Genomic DNA, 22,832 nt, shown 5'->3' with positions numbered 1-22,832 from the left:
CTGAATAGGGAGGGGGCAACTTTCACAGCCACAACACCCTGTAGCTTCCGCAGGATGTCAACACGCGTTAAATCTTTCTTCTATCTGTTTGAGTCAAAGCTGTCTGATAGCGGGGTGCGGATTCTCGCCGATTTTAGTCTCCTTTTCCTCACTGTGGTTTGTCTGCTCGCCGCCATTTTTAGGGAACTGCCTAATCCAAGAAGAGAAACTTTGCTGGTAGCTACGAGCGAGCTAGTTAGCTAGTAGCTTGCTCTGGCAGCCAGTTAAGGCTTGACAGTCAACTCATCTTGTCTGGCGCGGGATATAAATAATTTCTGCGGGATATACATGACAGAAGCTACAGGAGCAAGATATATGTGAAGCGTTCGTGGTGAAGACAGCGTGACTGCTGCCAGCTTTGAACAATCGTACTGCTGTTGTGACATTAGCGAGCTAGCTAAGTTAGCCTCACTGATTTCCCTGCACTGACTCGACTGTGATTTTAGCCACTTTACTCTGCCGTGTACACGACGAATGGCTTAACTCTCCTTCCGTTCTTCACTCCTCGACCCGCTTGGACTCATTTTATACCGAGGTGAGTTACTTTAACTACATTTGTTCTCTGTCTCTGCTGCAGTAGAGATGTAGCTAGGTTTTCTACTAGCTAACCAAAAAAGTCGATCCAACGGTTTACCCAGACTGACTCCAAATATGAGTAATTTAAGTACTTTAATTTTTTTTTTTTTGCTAGTTTCTTGTGATATTTTGGAAACGCCAGGAGAAAGAGTCCCCGCCCCGCCGGCGCAGCGCGGTGCTCAAAACGAGCCGCAAACTTCACACGCCCACAAACAAAGGAGACGCAGCGCACATCAGAACGATTTACAAGCGTTTGATGAGAATAACGTTTGTTTCACATTGTTAGTAGATGTGTTATTGCCACAGCGTTATAGTATAACTCTAGAATATTTCCTGAAACCGCGGTCACCCCCCGTTTCATACTTTCGTTACAGTCTGACTGGAGCTTAAAGGAACCTCAGCGTGTCAACAACCGCGGTTAACGCGATTAAAAAAAAACCCCAAAACATTAACGCATCAATGCTGACAGCTCTAGTTACAGCGTCATCTCCAAGGGAAAAGCACTGGATTGTTCCCAAATAGTTATACTGCAATATTACATTTTCAAATTGTACAGCAATCGGAGCGGGTATCTTGATTAAACTCGAGCAATATTAATTATTCGATTTTCGAAGCCAGTCTGGGTCATTGGCTAAACTTTCATCTTGGTCACCAGAGGGCACAGCCGTCTCCAAAATTACATACGAGTTTATGTATTGTTTTGAGGAAGGAGAGCATTTCCAAAATGCCCCAAGAAACCACAAAAATAAATAAATAAACAAAAGTACGTAATTTACTCATATTTAGTCAGTCTGAGTAAATCGTCAGACCCCAAAAAGTTGCTGTCACAACTTGTACTGTGCCGTGTCGGCAGATTTATATATTTTTTTTTTAATTAGGTGTCTTGGCAACTTCTGTGGGTAATAGTTTATGGTTTTGATTGCTAATGCAGCTAATAATCGTGCAGTAAATTTCTAAGAGGCGGCAGGACAGATGATCACAATTGTGAATGGTTGTGGTTTGTTGTAAATACTGGTCGCTTTAATCTACAGTTAGCCCAGCTACATTAGCTGGCTAATCCGCTTTATGCAAGCAGTGCCACTCCCTCGTTTTTGGCCACGGTGGCTCTCGGAGATTTGGATGTCTTGTGTAGTTCCTGTATACTGCCTAATTGTGCGACGGTGGGTGTCATTGTTTTCCACGTAGGATGAGCCGGGAGAAGCTGACAGATCGTTGCTTTCGTGTCCACGTGTCTCTCTTGTGCGAGAGGCTGCCGCTGATGGCTGTTTCTCTACTCTGACACGAGTCGCATTCCTCAGTTTTGTGTTGATATTGCGTAACATTCGATACCATTCAGCAGCTAGTTCGTCGTGGCTGTATTATTTATGCATGGCACTGTGGATCAGCGACACAGATTTGACACGAGGCTAAATTATTAAAACAGTGCGTGCAGTCTTTGTGTGTTGATCTTTGTCAAATGTCACTTCTGTTACTGATGTAGCCAAACATCCTTCAGCTTCATTGTTTGTCTGCATTAGCTGTGTTTGTCAAAGGGGCACTGCAGTATCAGCAGTGCAGCTTCTTGTTTTTGTGGGCGTCTTTAGAGCGTGATGAACAGACATTGTCTGTGTTAGAAATGCAGCCCACAGGCTTTGTTTTTGTACCTCCAATTCTAACGATCTCTACTTTCCTATTGTGTCTGTTACCTGTCATGATCAGCATATTTGCAGTTTGTTTATTTTGCTGCATGTATGCAGACCAACATAACATTCACAGGCTTGGTCAGCTGTGCGCCTTCCCTTTGCTCAGCATTTGTGGCCATGAACATCTGGAGAAATTTGGGTAAAGTTCCCTTGTGTGTCAGTTGCATGACTACTATGCAGTTCAACTCAATCCGTGGGTTACTGAATAAAGGAAAACTTCATAGCACATTTTGTGGCAAGTGGCACGTTGTCTCGGCACTTCCGGTGGCAGCTGTAGCTGCCGGAAGAGCTGCCGTAGCAGATGCCAGTGTATTCTGTAGCTACCACGGTCATTATTTCATCACTTGCCACAGCAACTTTAGCTAAAACACTGGCATCTGCTGCGGCAGATACAAAAAAATACTGGCTTCGCCACTTGCCACAGCAACTTTAGCTATTTCGCCACTTGCCATATATGTATGTATTAGAGCCCGACTGATATTATCGGCCGATATAAGCCCTTTTCAAAGTACTCACTATCGGCCGAAATTTTGCCGATAGAACGCCGATAATTTCTCATAAACAGAACAGTTACTGAAATAATGTTTGTGTTGGCAATGTAAAATGTCCTTGCACCGTTTGTCCAGTAGATGTTGCTCTGACTCCATTCAGCTGAGAGCTGCTTACACTCCTACTTAAATTTGTTCATCACTGTCCCCTGTAGTTCGCCATCACACTGCACAGATCGGCTGACAAAAGCATACAAGTAAGTTTATAAGGATGTTTGTAATAACTTTGCGATTACATTCACCCCACATTTCTCCCGTTTCAGTTCAACTCAGTTTGATTAACTCAGTTTATGTAGTAATGTATCAGATGTGCTTCATTGCATCAGTCACGCTTTTTATTAAGCCCACTTTGTGTAGACCTTATTTCTAGCATGAAAAACTTTCGTTTACTGCTAAGAGGTTGAAACATTCAGATTCACTGGTCGTCCGGAAGGGTTCTGGGAATTACTGCCGTTCGCCATTAACCCTCTGGGGCCAAAGCAGTCATATACGACGGCTGGGACCAAGCTTTACTAAATTGTAAATAACTTTTTAATGATATGAGATAGAAACTTACTTTTTTTTTTTTTTTTTTTTTTTTTTTTTTTTTTTGCTGAAAAGTTAACTCCGTGGACTTTCGATCCACCGGCGGCCATCTTGGTACCCCTCAAAGAAGATGTGTGATGACTGCGCAGTGTGAGTGTCCAATTGGAATTGGTTCTCCGTCACATGGTTTTCCAAAATCCAATCGTAGGGCACATTTACCTCACGTGATATGGCAAAGATTTTTTTCAGGAGTGATATCTTACTAGTTGGCCCGTTTGAATAGCCCCCTAACTACTCCAGTTGCATTTTTTGAACTTGAAAATTATTCTCTGTTATAAAGTTAATCAATATGAGGACAAAGCTTCAGCGTTTAGCTCATACCTTTTTTGTTAAGGGTCCAAAAAAGAACATTTTATTCATTTAAAAAAAATAATAATGATGTCGGCTGATTTATCGGCTTTCGGCAAATCAGCCAATTTATCGATTATCGGCATATTTTTTCATCCAAATATCGTTATTGGCATCGGCCTCAAAAAATCCATATCGGTCTTTCTCTAGTATGTATTGTATTATTGTGCAAAACTAGATCTTCATCATTTTACCTGTATTAAACTACAAATGACTAACCAAAGATGAATGCACCAACGGCAGCTTGCTGACAGCTGTCTTTTATTAGCATTTATTATATATTATTAGGCTATATAGAGAGAAATATATATGTCTATAATACAAAGCTAGATCTTCATTATTTTACCTATTTTAAACAATTAATGAACAACTTAACTTGCTCCTCTGGTAGTTTGCGCTATGTGCCACAAACTTGATAAAAGGCAGCTGTGATCAACACTTATTTCCATTGTGGTCCAAAAAAAAAATCAAATGACAAAAAAGAAGTAAAAATAAAATAATAATAATAGTGTGTATATGATAACAAGAACCTAAACAATGTATAAATAAATTAACATTAAAATTTACAGAATTAACAAGAAATAAAAGGGTTGAGTTCTTAATTTTCACTTCAGTTTTCACTTCAATTTTAATTAGCTTATAATGCGCCAAATCACAGCAAAAGCCGTCTCAAGGCGGCTTACATAAAACAATTCAACATAAAATTTAAATAAATAATTAAAAATGAATAAAAAATCAAATACATAAATAAAAACAGAAGTAAAAGAATAAAACAGATAAAAATAAAAACTATTCATACGAAAGAGAATAAAAGCAGGTTTTCAGTCTTGACTTAAAATGTCCACAGACTCTGACTGCCTCACGGTCGCAGGAAGACTATTCCACAGGGTGGGTGCACGATAAGAAAAGGCTCTTGGACCTGCTGACTTCTTCTTCACCCTGGGAACACAGAGAAGTCCCGCATCCTGTGACCGCAAAGCCCGGGCCAGCACGTAAAGTTCCACCAGATCAGCCAGATAAGATGGTGCCAGTCCATGAACAACCTTATAAGTCAGTAACAAAACCTTAAAATCTGCTCTCACAGAGACATGGAGCCAGTGTAAAGATTCCAAAATGGGTGTGATATGTTCAGACCTTCTGCTACTCAGAAGTCTGGCGGCAGAGTTCTGAACATGCTGAAGACCCCTGATGCTGGACTGCGGTAACCCTGAAAATAGAACATTACAATAATCTAGTCTAGAATAAACAAAAGCATGAATCAGGGTCTCAGCATCAGCCATAGACAGGATGGGGTGGATCCTCGCTATATTTCGCAGATGGAAAAAAGCAGTCCTAGTAACATCCCTGATGTGGAGATCAAAGGACAACGTGGGATCAAAAATTACCCCAAGGTTCCTCATTTTGTCTGTCTTAAAAAAAACCCAAAACAAAAAAAAATGTTGAGGTCTATAAGTTTCTAAAAACATTCTGGACTCACACGCCATTCCAATTAATTATAGACACCGCACAATTTATTACCACCATTGAAAAATATCAGCTACCTATTTTATAAACACTAGCCAATCTAGAGCCCATGGATCCCCACAGGCAACACGCTAGTAATGTTTATAATAGTGGTGTGGTTTCTTAGTGTCTGTCGGACACAACAGACTGGTGATACACATGCTTTTTAACTGTGAACCTCAGAGGTGCTGTGGAAATGGCAATGCAGTTTATTTTATTTTATTTTTTGTATTTTAAATCATACGCAGTGATGAAATCTTTCTTATCAATGCCCAATATTTTATTTCCCTCCTAACCTGCTTGGGTGACAACTTGGTTGTGATGATGTTGTTGAAGCTCTCACCTGTATTTATTTGTTGTGTCTTTTCCTTCACATTACTATCTGTTAGGTAAAATAATTGTGGTGGGATGGTACTGCAGTTGGCATCTGGGTGTGACTGTATTCTTGACATTCATATTGGCATCGATTGAAGGACATTTGTTTTCCATGGAATACGGTTGCATGCCTCTAATTTACAAATATAAATTGCATTATACTTGATACACAGATGGGCAGCGTTGTGGCCAGACCATTAGTCCGCTTGCTTTGAAATCAGAATGTTCCTGGTTCAAGACCACCTGTGTCCATTCTCCATGTAATAGTATGGAGTTGTGTAAAATGTGTGCCAAGTCAACATGCATTCATGTTGGATCTGCTGTGGCAACCTCAAGCAAAAGGGAGAACCTGAAAGTACTTGATACACAGATGAGGACACATGGCTATGATCCTTCCATACGACATGCTTATGAACAAATTTTTTTGTTGTGAAAACCAACCATTTGTTTTATTAGTTGTCTGTGTGGCTGCTTTATGTTCCTTTAAGAAAAGTAGTCAGATATGATGTTGTTGGGAAAATGTGTCTGTGATTGCTAGCTTTTGCTGATATAAACACATATTTTACAGACTGAACAATGCAGAAAAAATGCTTTGGCTATTGGAAATGTGTCATTGCATAGTTTGTCCTGCAGAGGGAGCTTTGACTGAATTGTATACAATGCTGTCAAGCATGGTTGGGATGCTAATCACTAGTGCTGGGTCAAAAAGATCGATTCACAGATTTTAAATCAGTTCTCATTTTAATTCCCACAGATCGATCCATACATCTAAAGATCAATTTTTTTCAAAAATAATACGCTGCAGTTGGGCCGTTGCGCTGTTTCCGAGCGTGCGTATTAACAATTTAAAGATGTTAATCTTGGCTACTGGGACTGTTGTTGCAGGAAGGAAAAGAAAATTGTCCGCTGTTGAAGTCGTTTTTTTTCCCATTCCTCATAACGTGCCATTTCCGTGGAACAGCGCACAAAGATTCTCTTGTGTGAACTGTGGAAGTCGCGTTCTCCTGTTGCACGAGAAGTTAGGAGAACTTCCCCCTGCTGCAGGATAACTTTTCCAATAGCCACCTTCTCCTGCTGCAGCGTGCCATGCAGCGAGTGCTGCAGGTGCAAGTTTTGTAGGGGAGACTGGGGCTGTTATCCCCCAGAAAATTTTTTAATTTATAACTCTATGAAACACTACTGCCTGCATTTTGAGGGACAAATTTTGTGAAGTAGTATTAACTCTTGGTCTCACCGAATAATAAGCCATGAATAATGAGCCACGCATGGGTGTGTCTGTGATTATTCGAAGAATGTCCTGCGTTTTCATCTATCACGTATCTGCTACTAAGGTGCCTCTGTGTGCCTCTCTGTACCCCACATGCGCCACATAGCAGCCTCTAGTGAGCCACTACTGACCTGTCATTAGAGCCTCGAATGGCTTGCACCAGCTACACTAAGACACGTAGTGCCGTGAAAGCACTATGATAACGCGATGTTGGTGCACGTTTAGGCATGGGTTTGGTCCAAACCTCCAGCCCTCCCACACCTGGTCCCTTTAAAGTGTGGGTTTTCAATTCACAGCAGCATTTAAAGATGTCCCATTTTTTTTTAAATGCAGTACAAAAATAGATGCTCCAATACAGTCCCGCAGTTGCGTGCTGTACGCCAAGTTACTGACCACCTGTAATGCCCCAGACCAGCTAGAACCAAACCAAGGATTCCTGGACAGCTGCCTCTGTGCTCCTTGCTGGCTCCGCGTCTCACTGGCTTTATTTCTTCTGTGGCTTTAAACACACACATCGTGATCCCACTTTTAACTTTGTGTTTGTCCATTTATTTCTGAAAAATCGCTCTTCTGCTGTTCTCCATTCCTGGAGAGCCACCTCTGTGCTCCTTCTCACTGGTTTGTTTTCCATCTGTAGCTTGCTGGCTTTATTTTTTCCCTGGCTTTAAACAGTCATTCTCACACTGTGATCCCACTTTTAACTTTGTGCTCGTCCGTGCTCTTTTGCGAGAAAGCTGCTATCGTGCATACACATTGAGGTGGCCGCGTTAATTATATACACCTGCTGCCGCAGCTCATGTGGATCACTTGATATATTTCTTCCGCAGCTTACAAGTCACTGTGATACAACATTTAACTTTGTGCTATGTCTTCAAAATCGATCTTTTGCTCATTTTCCTTCTGTGTTGCTGCACAGCTCTGCGCTGCTTTTAGCGGCTTCACAGGAGTTATTTCTTCCGCGGCTTTAAACACATAGCCACTTTCACAGTCATCCAAATTTTAACTTTGTGTTCGTCCATTATTTACTGAAAAATCACTCTTTTGTGAGCTGGTGTTCTGCCTAAATGCTTCTTTGGAGCGTGATGAGTCACTGCTTCAGTGCGCATTGCACACACATAGCGGCGCTCGTGATCCATTAACAAGATATTAAATCAACCGTAGACATGCTTTTACAGCTAGAAACTGTTTTATAAAGCTATACAAACATTAAAAATAGTTACCTTAAATACAGTCCACATGGAGCAGGAAAGAGAGGGGGGAAAAAAACATCAAGATGAAACAGTCCTCTGTGATTCCAGAAGAGATTAGAGGTGTTTTCAGCATCCAAGGTTTGGCAGAAAATGATTATAATCCACTACAAAATAATTATTTTATATGCAGCGTCCACCGCACAGAGCAGGTGGAATTGTGTATGCAAGAGGGCAGCCGCTCCAAAAATAGCCTCTCAGGTCCTGCGTAGCTGCCAGGCGCACGGATAATGGGCTTTTAGCAGACTCGTAAGCACCACGCAAATGCCTTTAAGTCATCGCAGTAATGTGTACACAAACTGCGCCACACTGTTGTTGCTAAATTTTGAACATCTTGAAATTAGCGCCACGTTCAGAGAGGAGCCTTATTAACTGAAGATAATGCCTCTCAGAGGCACCATTCTCCCACAGTAGTTGAAGAAACCCTCTTGTAGCAAAGAAAGCATGCTGCGTGGCTCATTATTCACCCTTCATTATTCGGTGGGACCCAGGCTTTAATATGTTGCATAACTAGACAATCACGTAACAGCTGAAAAATGGTTTTAATAATGCTAACCCAAATCGATATCGGATTGAATTGAATCAAAAGAATTCTGAATCTTAAGAATCGGAATCAAATCGATTGTTGAAATTTGAATCGATACCCAGCTCTACTCATCACGCCTTGGTCACCTTAGCTACAAGAGATGGGCAAAGTGACCAGCTGCCTTCATTTTCAAACAGAGTGGGTGTTTTTACAGCTACAAGAGACAGGTGGTCACTATGATGCCAGCTGGGTGGGGCCAATGAAGAGATGCTTATCTTATGCAAATACTGAGCAATGCAACATGGCAGCTACCAGTCTGAGTGAATGCAGCTTGATGTATCTTGGTTGGTTGTTGGTCAGATTTATAGTTATTTATAATAAAGTTCGTGTTTAAACTGTAAGACATCAAGGGTTAGGGTTTGATATTGAAATGTTAGGAATGATTGCCATTTTTTAAATGTGCATATTGATGGTGTAGTTTTTTTTAAATCTCTCATATCTGTATCATATCGTGCCCCCCCAAAATTCATATCAGTCAGGCTTCAATTGAGAGGTTGGTTGGCTGTCCTGTAAAAAGCTCTGAAATGTTGGAGGCAGCTTATGGCAGAGAAATAGACATTCACAATGCTGAAAATTCCTGTATTTGCAATCTCCACCAAAAGTCATACTCCTAAGGCCCTTATTTTCATTTATTTTAAAATCTGCCACATCTGGAGCATTGTGTTGCTCAACAATAAACTCCAAATTTTAGACTGGAATTTTATTTTCCCTATAATAGTGAACACCTGTGTAGTGAGCCTGTTGTTTGTTCAACCTGTTGGTGTGGAACATTTGTGTACTAGTGAAATAATCATGACAAAAAAACAAAAAAAAAAACAACAAAGGTTGTTGCATTCCTTTGCCAAGCTGAGATTTGTTTAGAACAGACTTTGGCATGTAGTTTGACTCTGAGAATTATACTACTTTGTGAGAGAACTAGAATGGGTAAAATCATCTTAGTTTTTCTTATTGTATTCCTCTCCTTGTGTACACTTGAGGCATTGAAAATTGTAGTATGTTCTTTGTTGTTGTTAACATCATGTAACTAGAACACGTCCACTCAATGAAAGGTGCAATCTATAATCAGCCTGGAAAGCAACACTGGGCCCTGCCCTCCCTCGTTCTGATGAAATAGAATGCTTTATGAACAACAGTGCCCATTTAGGTCATGAAATTAACTCTAAACAGTCAGCTGTGATGTTGCGATGGTTTCGTATTTGGCAGATTGTCTTTAAATTAGGGATGCACGACCTGCTTTTCCTTCCTGATATCTGTACTTAAATTTAAGGTATGGATTCCTTGTAATCTTCCAAAGTTTTTTTATTTAAAGTGTTTGTAAGTCTAACACTAATCATCTGATAAAATGAGGCCATATCTAAATTTCTCTTTGTTGCCCCCCCCATTATCCATTCCATTTGTTTTTGTCAAGTATGAGAGCCTAAAGTATGTTCATAAAAAAATTTTCAGCTGAGTGTTCAAGTGAAGCAGTCCAATAGTCTTCAATATTTCGTTTTAGATCTCCTTGGCTCAGTCTCAGCTATTGAGCCACAAAGTGGACAATTTTAAACTTTCTGATTAATAATAGGCTTTCATTGTAATGGTATCATGCTGCAATTACAGAATTATTTACCAAAATTATGGAGGAGCTTTTATAGGTGGCATATCACAAACTGTGGTTCAGTCAGCTGGTTGTTAAAGTAATATTATCCTATGTCATAATACGTGGTCTGTCCATAAATTAACGGTCCTTTTTATTTTTTTTAAAACTATATGGATTTCATTCATATGTTTTTACGTCAGACATGCTTGAACCCTCGTGCGCATGCGTGAGTTTTTCCACGCCTGTCGGTGACGTCATTCGCCTGTGAGCACGCCTTGTGGAAGGAGTGGTCCCGCCCCCTCGTCGGATTTTCATTGTCTGGAAATGGCGGAATGAAAAGGACTTTTTTTTTCTCCATCAGAGTTTTTTCAGAAGCTGTTAGAGACTGGCACCTGGAAACCATTCGAAAAATTTATCTGGCTTTCAGTGAAAATTTTACGGGCTTCACAGAGAATAAGGACTTTAACTACAGGTTTAAGGACCCCTTTAGGGAAGGTCGGTGCGCCGCGCTGCGACGATGCGGCACAAACCACTGGATCATTTCTAAGCTGATGGCTCTGTGGATACGAGACCGTCGTGTGCTCTTTCTCTGGTTATCACAAGACCTGGACATCAGCCATTTTCCGGCAGATTTCACTTTTAACAAGAGATTTTGTCATGGAAAGCCGCGCGGAGGCTTCGCGCGTCACGACCGATTCGCTGATGAAGCGAGACAAAGGAACACCTCCGTTTCGGAGTGTTAGAGGACAAGTTGGGACATGTCGAGTGAGTATAAAAGAACTTGTGGAGAGCTGGACATGTCCCAACTTGTCCTCTAACACTCCGAAACGGAGGTGTTCCTTTGTCTCGCTTCATCAGCGACTCGGTCGTGACGCGCAAAGCCTCTGCGCGCTTTCCATGACAAAATCTCTTGTTAAAAGTGAAATCTACCGGAAAATGGCTGATGTCCAGGTCTTGTGATAACCAGAGAAAGAGCACACGACGGTCTCGTATCCACAGAGCCATCAGCTTAGAAATGATCCAGTGGTTTGTGCCGCATCGTCGCAGCTCGCAGCGCGGCACACCGACTGTCCTTAAAGGGGTCCTTAAAGCTGTAGTTAAAGTCCTTATTCTCTGTTAAGCCCGTAAAATTTTCACTGAAAGCCAGATAAATTTTTCGAATGGTTTCTAGGTGCCAGTCTCTAACAGCTTCTGAAAAAATTCTGATGGAAAAAAAGTCCTTTTCATTCCGCCATTTCCAGACAATGAAAATCCGATGAGGGGGCAGGACCACTCCTTCCACAAGGCGTGCTCACAGGCGAATGACGTCACCGACAGGCGTGGAAAAACTCACGCATGCGCACGAGGGTTCAAGCATGTCTGACGTAAAAACATATGAATGAAATCCATATAGTTTTTGAAAAAAATAAAAAGGTACGATACTTTATGGACAGACCTCGTACATTCTGTATTTTGATAAAGCCTCAGGCACACCACTTTGAAGCAGAGCAGCCAGGTTTAGTGTGCCTTATACAGGGTTGATCTTCTTTCGCCATCCCTGTACAGTGAAGATGAGGCTCAATAATGTATTTGATTATTTATTTATTCTGCCCATTTCTCTCACTCTTTCTGCACTCCATATATGCGCACTCATGCACCTTGTTATTCTCCTTTGTGTAGTGGTTGCCACTTCATTAGGCGAGTTGGGGATTTTACAGTGCACAGGAAATCATTTCCCATAGTACATCAGGGGTAGAATCCATTTTCTCAAACATTAAAGCAAATCAAGTTTAAGTGCATCTCTTGAGCATGTTTGTTGTGATTTGATTACGAGTGTACATGCATGTTATAGAGTCCAGTCTTGCCAGAGGTTTAAGCAGTTTAATAAGATTAACATTTAGGATATACAACTATTTTCTTATACAGTCCCTCCTTTTTCAGAGACATAAGTACTTGGACAAACTAAACATTAATTACTGTTCATAGAAATTCTTCAGCCAAGTCAGGACATGGAAACATGAACATTTCCAAGTCACCAAACTTACCTTAGACTTCATTTGCGTCAGTCATTAGGAAATACAAACAGTACTGTATTCTGTGGTACATCTTTCTGCAGTAGACAGTTTTCAACAATTTGATGACTGTATAAGACAGAGCCTAGTGAGGGAAGCTAACACAGCACCTGTGACAATTCTGAAGGATTTATAAGCTTCTCTGGCTAATTGGAGAAACTGTGCATTAGAGAAACTGTGTAATCTGTTGTCCCACCAGTCCCAACATCATGGTGGAGTGGCACATATTTTTTTTGTCAAAAAGAAAATGTAAATATTTTGGCTACCGTTTGACAGAATGCACATGGGAGACTCAAACTCAGATTTGATCTGTCTTCTTTTTTATACGTATATATTGAAATTGTTCCCTGTGGAACTCAGGAGAAGGGCTTACGAAGTCATGAGGTCACTGAACAACGGTGGCTGGTTATGCCGATATCTGCAAGAGAATAAAGCCCTGGTCCCACTGAATAATGAACGATGAATAATGAGCCATGTAGCATGTTTTTTTTTTTTTTTTGGTACGAGTGGAGTTATTCAACAAATGTGGGAGAATAGTGGCTCTTAGAGGCAGAATATTCGGCTAACGAGGCTCATCTCTGAGCATGGCGCTAATTTCGAGAAGTTCAAAATTTAGCAAAAACAGCGTGGGGCAGTTTGTGTATGAGGTACTATGAGAACAAACGAGGATGTTAGAGGCATGTTAATGGTGAGAACGACGCTGTTAGAAGCCCAATATCCAAGTACGTGGTGGGTACGAGGACAGGACAGGCTGTTTTGGCTCCACACTCTTTCGCACTTCATTGTGACAATCATGCTGTGTATAAAATAATTATTTTGTAGTGGATTAATCATTTTCACTCAGTTTGGTTGTTGAAAACACTGTTAATCGCTTCTGGAATCACGGAGGACCGTTGTCACGATCTGAGATTACCACCAGTCTGAATTTACCAGGTAAAATGAGACTGTAGCAGCCACAGTCTGAACTTACCACCAGTCTGATTTTATCATCTTGGTATATTGAGACTTGTGTGTTATTGACCGTGGTCCAAATTTGCCAAGCAAATATATTAAATAATTTTATTAATTGGAACCACAAGTAAATCCTGTCACTTTCTATTGATGCTTATTGATTTAACCATTATAATTCTGGTTACTAGTTACCTAGCTAGTCTGAAATTTCCAGCCTGCAAGTCTGAATTTACCAGCTTGGACTATATATACCAGTCTGAACTTACCAGGACAACATAGTATGGGATTTCTGTATCTGAAATGAACCCATTAACACTGTAAAAATGAATGATGATTTGTATAACTCAGTATGATTCCTCCTCCATATTAAACAACTTGTCCACCTATAGATGAATATCACAAATATAGTCCCACTTCAAGTATTCTGAATCAAACGTGTGTGGAAAATTCAGTTATTTCAAAATACATCTGCTCGGTTGAAGATCGCCACAAGAAATGGTAATTCTAGACCTCTCGGAAGTTGACCGAAAAAAATCTATTTGCGCATGCGCGTGGTAAAATGAGACCGGCGCAAACTCAGACCACGACACCGTTTCATCTGCAGCTTTTCTTTCCTCTCTTTCTCGTGCGCTGCATGAGGTGGAGAACATATTTGGAATAGCCTAAAAGGTAATTATTTGTAATGTTTATATTGTAATGGCTCGGTAAAACAGTTGCATGTTCATTCCTTTTTTATGAGCAGCTGTAAAAGTGTGTTTATGATAGATTTAAACTCATCGTTACAATTGATCAGGTGAGCTGCGCTGTGTGTGCTGATTCAATCACTTGCATTCAGTCACAGTGTTTTTTAATTGTTTGCGCAATGTTAATATACATGGCTCATTATTCGAATAATCACTGAAATTTCTGACAAATCCATACGTGGCTCATTATTCATGGCTTATTATTCAGTGGGACCAAAGCTTAAAGTTCCAAGACTTTAGGCCCTGTCACACCTTGACGATTTAGCCAGCATATGCCAACCCTATTAAAAAATGGTGGCAAAGGTCCAATAAGATAAGTGTAAGTTTTTTATAAGTTAAGAGCAAGTTTAAGCACGTTGAACAAGCTGAAGCTCGCTGATGTACATCCTAATAAGTTAAGCGCCTCAAAAAATTTTGGGCATCCTGAAAATTTTCAACGCATGCCAGCATGTGACTCATACATCCTGAACATGCTGGACATAAGTTGTAGATAAATTATGTGATTGTTGGCACACCTTTCTTGTAATTTACTCATAACTCTAAATCTGTCCATTAATGCTGTCCACTGATTGAATTAAAGTGCAGTCCTCATGCAGACTGTTTCTTTCACACATGGAGTACTGACCTGTTCATTTCAGTCCAATTCACCATCACAGTTGGACATGAATCCACATAAAGCTCCTGATTTTTGAAAATGACCTCTGAAAATACAGTGGTCCTCGCTATATCGCGGTTCACCTTTTGCGGCCTCGCAGTTTCATGGATTTTTTTTTTGTGCAATTTTGCATGCTTCTTCTTTTCTTTTTTTTTTTACAGCACATTGTGTTCTGTGTCCTCATCAGGTGGGCCGGTCGGCATCACCGCGATTGCTCTCACTGCCTCCGATGTGCTTACCGAGACTGTGGGCTCGGTAAGCGCTGCAGTGGGCCACTCGCACTGCCCCACTGTCTGCTGGGCTGAGTTGCAGCCAAAATCTGGCAACAGGTCCAGAGACTACGCTCGCTGTTTTGATGCAGAGCGCTCCAGCAGCCCACAAGGATAGAATTCAGCAGCGCTACATGGCCTTGGTAACCGCAGCCACAGAGCTCCGTGGGCACTGAGAGAAGTTTGTATCTTTTTAATGACTTGGATTCTTTGCGGGTCCCGCATCCGTCCCGCAACGGTAACACTGGAGGCAGTGAGCGAAGGGAGAGCACGCGCATTGTGTTCTGCGTGTGTCTGTTTATAAGAATCTTCTCGCCCAGAAAAAAAAAAAGTGCGCCAACAACTACCCATAACTGTGTTCTTCACTCGGAAAAAGACACCTGCACTGAGGTGTCTCTCAGTGGAAAAACACGCTGCGCAGCGGCGCCAGGACGCAGAGGCGCGATCTGAGGAACTGTGAAATACTGGTGAGTCAATATTAATAATTTCTTATGTGTCCAACCTCGTAGGTTGATCGTTCTAAAACCCATCATAATTATTTATAGGAAAAGTTCTATTTTTATTTCTCAAACAAATGTTTGGGCCTGAAAACAGGTTTTGATCTTTGGTTTCATTCTATAATACTGGTCTTATTTTTCTACTAAGGTTTGAACTTAGTGTTTACACGGGAGAGAAAAGTGAGAAAATGTATGTAGTGAGAGATTTAACGGCCTTAAAACATCTATAATAATTGTAAAAAATAACGCTGACTACTTTGCGAATTTCACCTGTCGCGAGGTATTTTTAGAACGTAACTCCCATGATAAACAAGGGACCACTGTACTTTAATTCATGGCTGGAAATCCAGCGTTTTAAAGCAAGTCCCTCAGTCGTTTTTCTACTGCAGGTGAATTTCTCAGAGGATGCAAGTGTCCCGCTCTGAACACACAGAAGCGCTGTGATGATTTAAACTTTTAAAGCGCCTGATCGATAGATCAGGGTGATCACACCTGATTAATGCGCTGTTTAAACATTTAAAGCACCGTCGCTGTCGGTGATCACCACACCGACGGACCACACAGCACTTCCATCAGATCCAACCTGGTCTCACGGCAAGTCGTGATTCAGCAGCACGAAATATACATTAATCTATTGGTTCGTGATATTGTGACGAAAAGGGCCTCATTTTCATCATGGCAGAACAAATTCATTCTAATTCGTTCCGTGATGGCTGGTTAGGGTGGGGAGGAGTAGTATTACATTATGGTTAAGGTTAGGGTTGGGGGTAGGAGTAGGGCTAGGAATAGTGAGTTTAAAAAAAAAAACCCCGTCATGAAAATTTGACTCATTTCGTGACAGTAGCACAAAAAAAATGTGAGACTGGGCTGTCAGATCACACCTGATTGCAGTCGACTGGCGCTTAATCATCACAGCCTTTCATTTTTCAGGTCTGTGATGACCTGATCAGACCTGACCAGATCCGCTGATCAGGAAGCAGCCGGTGCTTTAAACATTTAGAGACAGCCCTTCATTCATTCATGGCAGCATTTACCACAGCCAGTCCACTCATCAGCATTCTGTATACAATGAAAATGGTCCAACAAGATAAAAGAAAAAAAAAAATTTACTCTGTTTCTGACTGGCACCACACCGTGCAGTACTGACCCAAACCACTGGGTTGAAATGGGGCTACCGGTATACACTGGTTAATCGTCAAGGTGTGACAGCTGCATTAATTTATTAGACATATGCCAGCGTCCGCCAGAGTTTTTAATACGTTTGGGATACGCATGTTAAATCATCAAGGTGTGACAGGGTCTTTACTGTATGTTTGTGAGACTTTGATCATAACAAGTGACTTTAGACAACAAGTAGATGTTAGATGTCTTTGGTACTCTGTCTTCAGATGATCCTTGGGTACCACTGAAATGATGTATCAAATGAGCAGTTACTTAAGGAGTTACTTCAGAACAACATTTTGGCCATGTGGCATGTTTCTCTGCATGATCCAGTATGCAGGTGCCTGAGTGTTGAAGACACCAGTAACTCCAGAAGGCCGAGGGGACACTCACGTTTCATGGTTATTTTAGAGACGTGTGAATGGACCGGTTGCCTGCCTGGGTGGCTATTGTGTAGGACTATGCTGTAATCACAAGGCACGAGAAGGCACATAAGGTTTAACAAGTTCACCAAGAGCTCTTGTAACAAATGTGTGTCGGAATCGGACAGAAGAAATGAACAACTAAAGAAATGTGGATTGGCCCATCTCTAGTAACAGACATCAACAACAAAAAGGAGATCTCTGTTGGTTGGTTACTCCAGTTTGCTCTGAACATCAGTTTTGATCATATCTCTGCTGAAGTATTCTTGTATTTGAGAGCATCTTTTGCTGGGAGAAGAGCTTCAGTTTTTATTCTCAGTCAGCTGAGCATTTTTTTTTTTAAAGCAGGACTGGCCTTGTGACTTTGGTACAGTGGGCTGTTAGACTGTACTGCCCAGAGAAATAATCTCTTGTCACAGCTTTGAGGTACTGATAACTAACTGGCCAACATCACAATGGTGCCAATGCAAAGATAAAAAAAAGAAACCTATGCCAAAAACTGGAGGAAGAGTAGTAGTGTAACTGAATATTATTTAGAACTTTGCTTGACAGAAACTGAACTTCTTCTCCAAATAGCCATGGCACATGCCACACTTGAAATTAATGAAATATTTGTTTGTGTGCAATATTAAGAACATTATTGACTGTATTATCAAACCCTTAACAAACATTTGTAACCTGTCACTCATGACTGGGAAATTTCCCTCCAGAATGAAAATTGCTAAGGTGATACCATTTGTTTTTTTTTTCAAATTATAGGCCAATCTCTGTTACCACAGTTTTCTAAAATTCTGGAAAAAATATTTGTAAAGAGGTTGAACAATTTTAGAGAAAAACATCATATACTTAACAAACAGCAGTATGGTTTCAGAAAAAATCGAACAACTACTTTGGCTTTAATAGACTTTGTGGAACAAGTTACAAATGCAATAGAGAAGAAGCAATACACTGTTGGGTTTTTTTTTTTGTTTTTTTTTTTTACTTACAGAAAGCATTTAATACTATTGATCATACTGTATTATTGGAAAAATTACAGATGTATGGTATTAGAGGGCTGGCCTTTAACTGGATAGCTAGTTATTTATGTAATAGATATCAGTGTGTTCACCTTGATGGGATAAAATCAGAATTTTTGAAGATTACATGTGGAGTGCCCCGGGGGTCAGTTCTCGGGCCATTACTGTTTTTGCTGTATATTAATGATATAGGTTTGGTTTCTAAGTCTTTGAGTTGTATTTTGTTTGCTGATGATACAACTGTGATTGGTAGTGGAGAGAATTTGAGACAGCTCTTGGACTTGGTGGAGAGGGAACTGCAAAAATTTAAATAATAATAAATTAATCTAATAAATTATCACTTCATTTCGGTAAAACTAAGTGCATTATGTTTTGAAATAAGCCTAGAAATCTAAGCAGTAAATTATTGTTGAATGGTATTGAAATTGTATCTCAAACTAAATTTCTTGGCGTCTTTGTTGATGACAAGCTTAGTTGGAAAACTCATATAAAACATAATGAGGCCAAAATATCAAATGTTATTGCTATCTTGTACAAAGTAAAATACTTTGTCCCCCAACATCTGTTGGTTTCATTGTATCACTCATTACTTGTCCCTTATGACTTACTGCATTGAACTTTGGGGAAATACACATAAAACAAATACTAATCCAATATTTCTGTTACAAAAAAGCCATAAGAGTGATAAGTAAAAACCATATCGTGAACCAACAAATTCACTGTTTGTTCGTCTTCAGTTTTTGAAATTTTATGACTTGATTATTTTACAATACAGATAATGTATAAAGTTAAAAATGGATTCTTGCCTCAACATGTCCAGGAGCTGTTTAAAATGACAGAGTCCATTTATAATTTGCGTGGATCTTTGGTGTTTGATAGAAGAAAGATTCGAACTACTGCTGAAAGTCATTGCATTTCCTTAAAAGGTGTTAGAGTGTGGAATGACTGTTTAGATTGTATTAAAGTATCTAGTACATTGGCTTGTTTTAAAAGACTGTATAAAAATAATATATTGTTATAGTTTGCATAATTAAGTAAATTGCCTGTGTGGCTATTTTTTGTTTTTGTCTGTTGTATTACTTTATATGTTTCACTGTGTTACATTGCTGACTGGTAATTGTTTTTCGTGTTTATTTTTGGTTTGTACACAGAAACTGATGTACAGGGTGGGCGTTTATAAGCTTTTGCTTCTGCCCACACCCTTTCAGCTGCACTAAACTGGTAAATTGTTTTTGTTCTATATGTTTTAATTTTTGTTTTCTCTTGACTTGTTTTGTAAATGAGAGATTTTGTTCGTGTGTGCTGAATAAATCATTCATTCATTCATTCAAATATCCACTGCCACTGAAATATTCAGTTTTGTACATACTTTTCTCTTTTTAAGGTCAGGATGAAGTAAAATGGGACCTAATTTGCTCTAATTGATCTTTCAGCACTGCATTAGAATGTCTCATTGCAGTGAACTTGGAATCAATTCTTGAGCAATAATATCTGCAATTTGCTGAGGTATTTCAGTATCTTAGACATCTCTAATAATTGTTTAAGTGATCTGAATTCATGTAATTATGGTGAGTCTGTAGTTAGTAGGCTACAGGAAATAAAACATTGTCTAAGCCTCGCTCCCACTTAATAATAAAACCATGAATAATGAGCTACGTATGGATTTGTCAGTGATTATTCGAATAATGATCCACGTTTAAATCTATCACACATCTGCTATGAAGAAGCCTATATATACCTCTAAGTACCTCGCATGTGCCAGGTATCAGCCAGCCTGTCATTCGAGCCCCGTCCAGCCTTGAATGGCTTGTGTTGCTGCATATGATCCACGTCAAGCCACATACGATCCGTGTAGCACCATGTAACGTGATGTTGGTGCACGTTTAAGCATGGGTTTAGTCCAGCTCTCCACCACTCCCATAGTGTGGGTTTTCAATTCACAGCATCCATTCAAGATGTCATATTTTTTAAACGCAGTCCAAAAAAAGCCACTCCTGCACAGTCTGGCCAGTGTGCGACATGTGTCAGGCTGCAGTTCACTTGTATTACACAGTCATTAAATGCAGCAGTTCTGTGTGTTCACCCAGCTCTCTCTGACCAAAAAACAAAAAGACACCACAATGAGGTTGCCGCTTTAATTATATACACCTGCAACTGTGTGGATCACCCCCCCCCCCCCCCCCCAAAAAAAAACTAAAAAGCAAAACACATCTATAGACCAGCTCCAACCGAACCACGGATTCCTGGACAGTCGCCTCTGCACTTTTTCTCGCTGGCTTCATTTCTTCTGCGGCTTTACAGTCATTTTGTCACCGGTGATCCAACTTTTAACTTTGTGTTGTCCGTTATTGTCTGAAAAATTGCTCTTTTGCGTGCTTGTGTTCTGTGTAAATGCTTGTCTTGAGTGTGAGTCATTGTTAGCGCGCACAGAGTGCGCCTCATCTGATCCATTATAACAAGATGTTAAATCGATCATAAACATACTTTTACAGCTGCTTATAAAGAAGGAATGAACATGCAACTGTTTTACCAACCATGACAATATAAACATTACAAATAAAGTGCATAAAGTAGGTGGGATTGTAGTGCGGGAGAGGGCTGAGCCAAAATAGCCTGTCCTCGTAGCCACCAGGCGCTCGGACAATGGGCTTTTAACAGCCTCATCCTCACTACAAACGTGCCTCTAAAATCCTCATTTGTCCTCATACACAAACTGCACCACCCTGTTGTTGCTTTTGAACTTCTTGAAATTAATGCCACACTCAGAGATCAGCCTTGTTAGCTGAATATTCTGCCTCTAAGAGCCTCTCAGAGCCAACTGGACTCATACCAAAAAACATCCTACATGGCTCATTATTCATCCTTCATTATTCAGTGGGACCAGGACTTTAGTGTGGTTGTGGCTGAAGCAATTTAAGATTGACTGTTTGGGTGCCCCTAACCCTTTTGAACTTTGTTTCAGTGTTTTTGTTGTCACTTGAGTGCCATTTGTCTGCCACCCTGCTTATGTGAATGCCATCTTGTTATTGGGTGGATCTGTAGGCCGATATCTTCAACCATGTCTGTTGGCTTTTCCCAGTTGCCATATTTGTAAGTACACTACTGGCAGGTGTTGCATGTTTGTATCAGGAACCACAGATGAAGAGGAACATAATTTGCCTGGTTTGGTTTTGTAGGATCCCTTAAGATACATTCATGCAGTCTCAGATGTCACTGCTATGCCACTATGATGCTTTCTACAGACAGTCAGCCCTTTTTAATTTTTATAGTTTTATTGGGGGGAGGGTGACGTTAATATCTTCATAGTGCGCATAGTCACTATAGGCTAAGTCTTCACTGACATGTCTGTTTTCCATCTTTGCCCTGCAGGTGTCCATGTGCTGCATCTTTATGCTCACCTATTACTGCAGATGAATCTTCAGCTCCTTCGGCGTCGCTCATCGCCCAGATAGTCCCATCACCCTTTGTGTGGGTGATAAGGGGCTGCATTGACGAAGATGCCCTCGTCTGTAAGGGCAGGGAGTCTGAAGGATCCAGAAGTAGCTGATCTCTTCTTCAAAGAGGATCCAGAGAAGCTTTTCTCTGACCTCAGAGAGATTGGACATGGCAGCTTTGGCGCAGTCTACTTTGTACGGCAACTACAATTTTATAAGAGAATATGATGGCCTGAAGTTATGGATGTGTTACAGTTGTAATGGGATTTAATATTGTCAGATTTGATGTAGTAATGTGAAAACACATTTACCATACACTAAATATCATACTCCTACAATTAAATAGCAATGGATGTGATTGGAATGTTATTGCACTGTTTTTCTCTGTTACTGCACTGTTAAAATACAAAAGTATTGAATAACGCATTATTTGCATAGAATCGAAAATGAATTATTTGTTGTTATTTGACTTGGTCGTTACAGCACTCTTGTTTTTCAGGCACGGGATGTGCGCACCAATGAGGTGGTGGCCATTAAGAAAATGTCTTACAGTGGAAAACAGTCAAATGAGGTGAGATAACAATGAAATGATGAACTGTTATTAAAAGTACTTTATAAATTGCAGATTTGGGCTAAACAGTTGGGCATCTTAAAGTACAGTTAGATACCAAAGTATTTGGACAGTGACAATTGTTGTAATATTATGTCTGTACACCACTACAATGGAGTTGAAGTGACACAGTCAAGATGTGGATGACATTAACTTTCAGCTTTAATTAAAAATATTCAACAATAAAAAAAAAAGATTGCATTAACCATGAAGGAGTTATAGCCATTTTTATTTATGGTTCATCCATTTTTCTGAGGTCATAAGTAATTGAACAGACCAAATATACAGATTACTGTTAATCACATTTACAGCTAGTTTTTATGTGAAAACTCCCAAGATGGATACATGAATATGTGTGTACTGTAAGGAAAATGTCCCTGAAGCCTGCAGTTTTCAGAAATGGAGTGATAGTGCTAGAAGGAGACCAGTAAAGGACGCCACCAAGATGAGAATGAGTGCCGTAGTTTGGACTCTTGGTGAATGTAATGATACTGGAGATGGTTAGCTAGTTTGGGACATGGTCAGCTTATGGAAACAAATGTGTACTTAGCAGCAGACTATATTATAGTCAGGAGAAAGAACCAGAGTCTTGTGTATAAAAAGTCTTTAGGGTTCACAGTTAGCTACATGATACATTTTGCAGTTGTTGTTTTGTTTGGTTTTTTTTTGGGGGGGGGGGGGGTCCTAT

At 40.3% G+C, this 22,832-nt stretch overlaps 1 protein-coding gene across 1 annotated transcript in view; it reads left to right on the top strand.

Annotated features, from left to right (window-relative positions):
* taok1b (TAO kinase 1b) overlaps nt 1-22,832 on the top strand; it is an 82,632-nt gene continuing 59,800 nt past the window's right edge. Inside the window, exons 1-3 of the mRNA XM_034178199.1 lie at nt 1-574; nt 21,470-21,729; nt 22,034-22,105. Coding sequence (XP_034034090.1) covers nt 21,598-21,729; nt 22,034-22,105 — 204 coding nt within the window. The 5' untranslated portion in view covers nt 1-574; nt 21,470-21,597. The remainder of the gene's footprint in view (nt 575-21,469; nt 21,730-22,033; nt 22,106-22,832) is intronic.

Source organism: Thalassophryne amazonica, chromosome 9 (genome assembly GCF_902500255.1).
Source record: "Thalassophryne amazonica chromosome 9, fThaAma1.1, whole genome shotgun sequence".
Taxonomy (NCBI): Eukaryota; Metazoa; Chordata; class Actinopteri; order Batrachoidiformes; family Batrachoididae; genus Thalassophryne; species Thalassophryne amazonica.
Note: the sequence above shows the minus strand (reverse complement) of the source record. Positions and strands in the feature narration are given on the sequence as shown.